We start from the raw sequence: 9,009 nt of genomic DNA, 5'->3' as shown, positions 1-9,009 counted from the left end.
CAAAACTCTTCCATTTCCCTTTCAAACAAAGGCAAAGTCGGTAAAGTGGAAACTGGCCAACCAGATTACCAGTCTGATGTCAAACTACAGTGGCTTGCTAAAGTATTTGGCCCCTTGGTATTTCACACATTTCAATTTATTTATGACACTTCACGTACACAAAGTAAAATCAGGCTTCTCAATATAAAAATTTCTAAAATTATTTTCCTTAAACCCAAACTGAAAGAAAATCTCTACAACTTGATATAAATTAATTAAAAATTTAAAAAAAGCCAAGATGATGGGTTGCATAAGTAATGGGCCCCTTTGGTATAATACCTGTAAATCAGTTTTATTGCCAGTTTTCTTCAGACAATTCAGAGGATGGATACTGTGTGTATTTCTTCACAAGTGATGTAAATAAAGTTAAGACATTCAGTGGCTTAGAATTGTTCATGTATCCATCCCGAGTTGTCTGAAGAAAACTGCCAACAAACTGATTATTTACAGGTATTATACCAAAGCATCCCATTACTTATGCAACCAATCATCTTGGCTTTTATAGTTTTAATTAATTTATATCAAGTAGAGATTTGCTTTCAGTTTGAGTTTAAGGAAGATAATTTTATAATTTTTTTTATACTGAGAAGCATGATTTACTTTGTGTATTTGAAATGTCAAACAAATTAAAATATGTGAAATACCAAGGGGCCGTATGTCTGCATGGTTCTCGTGTCCTTGACCTGATGTGCACAGAAGCGTCCTCAGTCATTATGCGCACAGAGCAGTCCGTTCACATTTCAATGTTCTGTCACTTCACTTTGAAATGCAGCGCATCTATGAGTTCCACCATCTCCACAAAGTAGCTGTTGTCCTTTCCCAGAAGGCTTTCTGTGTGGATCTTCTCCTGGTACTGGTCTCTCAGAGAGAGCAGAGAGCCCAGCAGGGAGCGGTCTGAACGGTACTGATCCAAACACACTGGAACCATCACCAACAGAGCACGCAGAGCCTGTAAATGAAGAAAAACAGGTCTTCACCACACATGGAGAGTGACGTGGTGCAGAGTGGACGCACGAGAGCAACACACTGAGGGACATGCTGACAGAAAACCAGCTCCTCCCTTCTTTCAAATCTTGCAGATCAGATCGTTCCACAGTAATCAAACTTGAAAGTTAGTTTTGAGATATGTAACGAGAACACATTTTAAATGGTATAGAAAAATTTTCATGAACTGAGTTAACTGTTGATTACGGATATTTGTGTCAAATTAGCAAAAAAAAAAAAAAAAAAAAAAGAAGAAAAAAAGTCACCATTACAGAGGAGTCCACCTATGAAATGCTGGTCTGTCTTTTGAAATCTTCTGTTCAATAATTGATAAGGTTGCACAGACCATAAATACACAGCAAATAGTACAAAACTGCACAATAGTGACATCACACATTCAAATAATGAAGGTCATGTAACACAGAACCCATCAATCCAACAACAAGGATCCAGTTTGGCTACTAATTTGTTCATTTTATTGAAAATTATGATGAATTTGCTCACATCTGTTTAAGATGGCAACACTTTGTCATGGTGGTGCAGTGGCTTAGTGGTTAGCACAGTTGCCTCACAGCAAGGAAGTCCTGGGTTTGTGTCCCACCTGATCCTTTCTGTGCGGAGGTCACATGTGGGCTCCACTTTCTTCCCACATCCAAAGACCTGCAGGTTGGTGTTGGGAGATGCCTCTTTCTTCCACATGTTCTTACAGTTTTGCTCACTCTCAGTTCTGGGCGGATCTGTTCTTCTGTTAGCCTTGTATTGCATCATAGGCCTTCATGTACTCAATCCAGGCTGTGCTCAGGTTGGTCTGCCTAGTCTTCGAGTCCCAATGTACTGCTCGGTCAACCAGAAGCTGGAGCTTTGGCCCTCTGGCATTGTTTCCAATGCCCTTCTGAGCTGTGCTCATGTGCCTACTCAACTTGTTACTATGATGCCTGATAGAAGCGTCCATGTTGTGGAGAGGCAGGTAACTGGTTGGCAATTTGAGGGCGTCATACTCTTATCGAGGTCCTTCATGATCAGGACTCTCCTGGTGAGAACTTGCTGTTAGCAGCCCACCCACCCGTACTGCCAGGTGCATTTGGCGGACCGTTAGCTTCTTCAGACAGTAGGTGTGGATCATATTAGGCCCTGGTGTGAATTAGTTGTTGGATGTCTGGATGTGATGTTGACTGGTTCTTGTCCTGGGAGGTGGCTGTGCCAGTGCCAAGTGCCTTTCTCTCAGATGTTCTTCCAGTGTTGCTCAGTCTCAGTTCTGGGGTTGTACTGTGTTACCGTTTTCCCCATTCAGGGTCATTGGTGAGTAGAGCTGTGTTAATGTCACGTGTTCACGTGTTAATGTCTGCAGGCATCGCTTCTGACGGGACTTTGTCAGTGAGTCGGGGGAGTCGTACTCTTGGTTGTGTTGCCGTCTGCTTTCTCCTGGCCACAATCTTCATCCTCAGCTCAGGAGATGCCTCTGTCATAGCAGATATTTGGGTATCATCTGCTCCCACCAGGGTCTGCTCCTTGTGTTCATACAGTTCAGAGCCGTGCTGCTGTATGCTAGGTTACGCTGGATCTCCAGTTTCAATAGCAGCTTTCTTCCACTGATTTCAGTACACTGAGCTACCATGTGCTTCTTGGTCAGTGTGAAGGTTGGTCTTCTGTTCATCCATAGTTCCCACATGTAACCTCTCTCATCATGTCTTACATCAGTCGTCAGTCCTTGTCCATGTATGTCTTGTTCTAGTAGTCTATTTCCCATCAGTGTGTCCTGGGTTCTCAACAACTGACATGGACCTCGCTAACCCGGGCGTTACTCCTGACTGGGGTTTGCCACTACACTACCCAGCTATAACACACACGTGCATTTTGAATATTAGGGTGTACTAGCATGACTACTCATTTGTATTTCATAACCTTTTATACTGCCTCCCACTAGATGGCAGCATGAGATCATATATGTCCAAGTACAACTGAGTGATGAAGTCAGATTACAGCATCATCCTGTTAATGTTCAACATGTCCAGTTCCTGTGTGTACTGGTTTATGAACTACTGTGTTAACCTTCAGTGGACAGACTCACAATGGGGGTCTAAACCCCCGTTTACCACAAGGAATATGGATTGTGGATACAGTTCTTAGGTTTTTTTTTTGTTTTGTTTTTTAAACAGCAAGCAGGCTCCCAGTTTTTTTTTAGTTATTAATTACATACGAGCGCGTTGCCTGTGTGGATTCTAGATTGGGATCACTTCCAAAATTCAGAGGAGTCTTCTGTGGCCTAATTATATATATATATATATATATATATATATATATATATATATATATATATATATAAAAATAAACGCAAGACGTTTGGTTTTGCTCCCATTTTGTATGAGATGAACTCAAAGATCTAAAACTTTTTCCACATGCACAATATCACCATTGCCCTCAAATATTGTTCACAAACCAGTCTAAATCTGTGATAGTGAGCACTTCTTTGCTGAGATAATCCATCCCACCTCACAGGTGTGCCATATCAAGATGCTGATTAGACACCATGATTAGTGCACAGGTGCCCATACCATACCATAACCCCACCGCCACCACGGGCCACTCGATCCAATCAATCAATCAATTTTTTTATATAGCGCCAAATCACAACAAACAGTTGCCCCAAGGCGCTTTATATTGTAAGGCAAGGCCATACAATAATTATGTAAAACCCTAACGGTCAAAACGACCCCCTGTGAGCAAGCACTTGGCTACAGTGGGAAGGAAAAACTCCCTTTTAACAGGAAGAAACCTCCAGCAGAACCAGGCTCAGGGAGGGGCAGTCTTCTGCTGGGACTGGTTGGGGCTGAGGGAGAGAACCAGGAAAAAGACATGCTGTGGAGGGGAGCAGAGATCGATCACTAATGATTAAATGCAGAGTGGTGCATACAGAGCAAAAAGAGAAAGAAACAGTGCATCATGGGAACCCCCCAGCAGTCTACATCTATAGCAGCATAACTAAGGGATGGTTCAGGGTCACCTGATCCAGCCCTAACTATAAGCTTTAGCAAAAAGGAAAGTTTTAAGCCTAATCTTAAAAGTAGAGAGGGTGTCTGTCTCCCTGATCTGAATTGGGAGCTGGTTCCACAGGAGAGGAGGAGATCCACAACACTGACATCAGAAAACCGCTCACCCACACGACGCCACACCCGCTGTCTGCCATCTGCCCTGGACAGTGTGAACCGGGATTCATCCGTGAAGAGAACACCTCTCCAACGTGCCAAACGCCAGAGAATGTGAGCATTTGCCCACTCAAGTCAGTTACGACGACGAACTGAAGTCAGGTCGAGACCCTGATGAGGACGACGAGCATGCAGATGAGCTTCCCTGAGACAGTTTCTGACAGTTTGTGCAGAAATTCTTTGGTTATGCAAACCGATTGTTTCAGCAGCTGTCTGAGTGGCTGGTCTCAGACGATCTTGGAGGTGAACATGCTGGATGTGGAGGTCTTGGGCTGGTGTGGTTACACATGGTCTGCGGTTGTGAGGCTGGTTGGATGTACTGCCAAATTCTCTGAAACGCCTTTGGAGATGGCTTATGGTAAAGAAATGAACATTCAATACACGAGCAACACCTCTGGTTGACATTCCTGCTGTCAGCATGCCAACTGCACGCTCCCTCAAATCTTGCGACATCTGTGGCATTGTGCTGTGTGATAAAACTGCACCTTTCAGAGTAGCCTTTTATTGTGGACAGTCTAAGGCACACCTGTGCACTAATCATGGTGTCTAATCAGCATCTTGATATGGCACACCTGTGAGGTGGGATGGTTCTCTCAGCAAAGGAGAAGTGCTCACTATCAGATTTAGACTGGTTTGTGAACAATATTTGAGGGAAATGGTGATATTGTGTATGTGGAAAAAGTTTTAGATCTTTGAGTTCATCTCATACAAAAATGGGAGCAAAACCAAAAAGTGTTGCGTTTATATTTTGTTGAGTATACATACATACACACACACACACACGTGTGTGGTGAAAATTTTTTTCAAAAACGTGCAGTAGTTGTAGCATAATCCTGCTAACAGGCAGAGAGGAAAAATAAAATAAACATGCCAGTGATTTTGTTCCGTCCTTCGCAGATGTAACAAAATCACTCACCACACTGACACTTTTAATATAAAGATGACTTACTGCCCTCTGCTGGAAACGCATGTGTCCAGCAGTTAGCAACATCCATTGTTCAGTGTTGTTAGCCAATATCCGTCCCTTCGGCTGCTCCCTTGTTTGCACTTGGGGTCGCCACAGCAAATTCAAGGTGGATCTGCATGTTGAATTGGCACAAGTTTTACGCCGGATGCCCTTCCTGACGCAACTCCACATTACATGGAGAAATGTGGCAGGGGTGGGATTTGAACCCAGAACCTTCTGAACTGAAACCAAGCGCATTAACCACTCGGCCACCACCCCTGCACTGTTAGCCAATATCTGTAGCTTCTCCAAAATATTAGTCCTATCAACATTCAGTTTTCACAGCATTTATCCTTGACCCAAAATACATAATTATACCAAACAAAAAATGTCAGCTCTTCACAGTATGTCTGTGATCAGAGTTGCACGTGTGCACAGCCGCTGTAAGCAGGTGCTTTTAATTTGACAAAACAGTGGCTGAAGACAATAAAACCACTACACATTTCACTCATTGTACCAACATGAGACTTAACTCACTGGTGGTAATAGCAAAATGAGACATCTAAAATAATAAAAACAATAACAATAAATCAATAACACTAACAACACTTAAAATAACAACATTTAAAACCTGAAAACTCCAAACTCCCATGGTGCATTGCAGCACAATGCCCACTGGTTTTGCACCGTTCAACCTCGACCCAAAATATATAGGTAAGCCAAACGGTAACTGTCAGCGCTCCCGGTTTTGCATGATCGATTCTCTCTTGCTATTATAATATAAATGATGGCATTTCAAAGGCTCAGAAAGTGATGACCGAATCATCGTGACCTTGAACTTTAATGTTGGCCCACCTTCTCTCTGTAGTCGTGCTCAGTGGACTCTAGCATCTGTGGTACCAGACTGCACCAACCCTCCTCTAGCACCGCCATCTGCAGAGAGACCTTGGAGTACTGACGCTCTTCGTATGAGGTGTCCAGCCCTGGATCCAGACTTGCCTGAGAGACGAGGTCCTGGAAGACAGACCATTACATACTGTCAATGTTAGCATATCAGAGAAACCAAGATTTGAACATCAGGCAACAAAATAAACAAGAAAACATTAACCGTCCAAACTTTGGGGTGGTGGCCAAGCAGTTAGTGCGCTTTCCAGTGTGGAAGGTTCTCAGTTTAAACCCATGCCACAGGGGTCAGAACAAAACTGGATGGGATCCAGTTGGCAGTTTCACAAGTCTGTATTATGTCCATTTATATGTTAATGACAAACATCTGATAGATGTGTGAGGATTTTTTCTCCTTCAGTCCTGAAGTGCTGCCTGCACAGGGGGGTTTGGGCAGTAACACAGTATCCTGGGCCATTTAAAAAAAAATTGCAGCGCATCGCTTTAAAGAACTGAATTAAAAAAGTTTCCTGTGAAAGCAAATAGGTAGTTTATTTCTATAGTACGTTTCACAGACGGTCACAAAGTGCTTTACCTAAAAGTGCAGCTAACCGCTAAAACGCCATATTATATAATTATAAAACAAGGATTAAATGCTTATGGTTTATAATAAATGCCTGAAGAGCATGTGGGGGTGATTGAAGATGAGGTAGAAGTACTGACAAAAATGATGTTTACATTATTTCTCAAAAAAAAAAAAAAAAAAAAAAAAAAAAAACCCTGCTCCTTGAGTAATGACAGGAAACTGTCATCTCAGTGCTTTATTCAAACAACTGGTCTGTTATTGTCTCACTGTGTGAGAAATGCTACAATTGCTACTAAAAATCGTTAATGTTTTTACACTGAACAACAATATAAACAACACTTGTTTTTAGGGAGTGTGCAATTGACATGCTGGCTGCAGAGGTGCTGCCTGTGAACTGAATGTTAATTTCTCTACCATAATCCGTCTCCAAAGGTGCATCAGAGAATTTGGAAGTACATTCAACCGGCCTCAGAACTACAGACCACGTGTAACCACACCAGGATGTTTACCTCCAAGATCATCTGACACCAGCCACCTGGACAGCTGCTGCAACAATCTGTTTGCAGTACCAAAGAATTTCTGCACAAACTGTCAGAAACCAAAGCTCATCTGCATGCTCGTTCTCATCGGGGTCTCGACCCAACTGCAGTTCGTTGCCGTAACCGACTTGAGTGGGCAAATGCTCACATTCGATGGTGTCTGGATGCTGATCAACTTTATGTGAAGGAGATGTGTGCACTGCTTGAGGCAAATGGTCCTCACACCAGATACTGACTGGTTTTCTGACCCCCAACCCTTCAATAAAGCAAAACTGAACATTTCAGAGTGGCCTTTTACTATTGTGGCCAGCTTAAGGCACACCTGTACAATAATCATGCTCCCTAATCAGCATCTTGATGTGCCGCAGCTGTGAGGTGGGATGGATTATCTCAGCAAAGGAGAAGTGCTCACTAATGCAGAGTTAGACACATTTGTGAACAATATTTGAGAGAAATGGGTCTTTTGTGTACATAGAAAATGTTTTAGATCCTTGAATTCAGCTCATGAAAAATGGGAGCAAGAACAAAAGTGTTGCCTTTATATTTTTGTTCAGTGTATTATGGCATTTTCAACCTAACAAATGAAGTTTAAAAATATTTTAACAGTCTGCTATTATACAGCTGGTAAAACCGTAGACTGGGGTACAACTCGGGGAAAGTTTAAAGATATCAAAAATTGGATATTGCAACACACATGCACAAGAAAGAATTACAGACATTTTTGTGTGTTTTTTTTTAAATATATCTATTTAATTAAAATAAACAATATAAATGCAGTCCATCCACCACAGAACTGCCACAGTTCACCAAATTCACTCATATTTAGCACAATAGTGTACTTGGGTGATCCTCCGACACTTTGTATTGCAGATTTGTGGGGACCGGGGAGATGCGTCATCTCCTGATGACTCTTCTTTAAATTTATCACTATGCATACGTTTACCATTGGTACCGCTCATCTTTAAAAACTAAAAGTCTAAAACAGAGGATGTTTTGTGTCTGCTGAGTTTTTACACAAAATCAGAATGAATGAAATCTATTTTTCTTCGTTGTACCTTCTCAACCATCATGTCGTACAGCATGGTGACGATGCGTGTTCGCAGAGCTCCACCCCTGTCTGCTCTGAAAAGCTCTGACAGGACCTGCAGCCCGCCACGAGACAGGAAATGATGCTGTGCGTAGGGGAAGTGACGCAGAAGTGACGCCAGCGCAAACAGAACCTTGGAGAGTTGCATACAAAGGACAGAAAAGTAAAATCTGCAGATAGTAAAAGTGACATATTAAAGTCACAATAAGATAAAAATACACCATAAAAACAGGAAATGTCTTCACTCACCCTGCTTCCAAAACCATGTTAGAAAACTGACAGTAACTAAGTGTAAAACATTAGCTTGGCTTGAAAATTAATATTAATAGAAACTTATGCAAAAATGGTACAAGATCATTGATGAAGTGTGGCCATCATTGGACAGTCATTAACACACCCATAAGCAGTGCAATGGATGTGCAGACAGCAAGTCAGTATATACTATAACCTTTGATGTCACAGTGATGGAGTGTTTTCTTCAAGGTGGATGATGTCACATTTCTAACTGACCAACTCCATCAATTTCAATCAATTCAATTTATTTCATTATACAGCATCAAATCACAACAAAGCTGCCTCAAGGAGCTTCACATGAGTAAGGTCTAACCTTACCAACCCGTAAAACAAGCACACAGGTGATGGTGGTAAGGAAAAACTCCCTCTGATGTTGAGGAAGAAACCTCAAGCAGACCAGACTCAGGGGTGACCCACTGCTTAGGCCATTCTAACATTTACAAGGTTTT

The 9,009-nt window shown here is 42.1% G+C and overlaps 1 protein-coding gene across 1 annotated transcript in view; it reads right to left on the bottom strand.

The window, feature by feature from the left end:
* Nucleotides 1–565: 565 nt before the first annotated feature.
* sil1 (SIL1 nucleotide exchange factor) overlaps nt 566–9,009 on the bottom strand; it is a 46,307-nt gene continuing 37,863 nt past the window's right edge. Inside the window, 3 exon segments of the mRNA XM_034180893.1 lie at nt 566–988; nt 6,028–6,186; nt 8,235–8,399. Coding sequence (XP_034036784.1) covers nt 791–988; nt 6,028–6,186; nt 8,235–8,399 — 522 coding nt within the window. The 3' untranslated portion in view covers nt 566–790.

The sequence above is a fragment of the Thalassophryne amazonica genome, chromosome 11 (genome assembly GCF_902500255.1).
Source record: "Thalassophryne amazonica chromosome 11, fThaAma1.1, whole genome shotgun sequence".
In the NCBI taxonomy this organism is placed as follows: Eukaryota; Metazoa; Chordata; class Actinopteri; order Batrachoidiformes; family Batrachoididae; genus Thalassophryne; species Thalassophryne amazonica.
The sequence above is the reverse complement of the archived record's forward strand: the minus strand, read 5'-3'. Positions and strand labels throughout refer to the sequence as shown.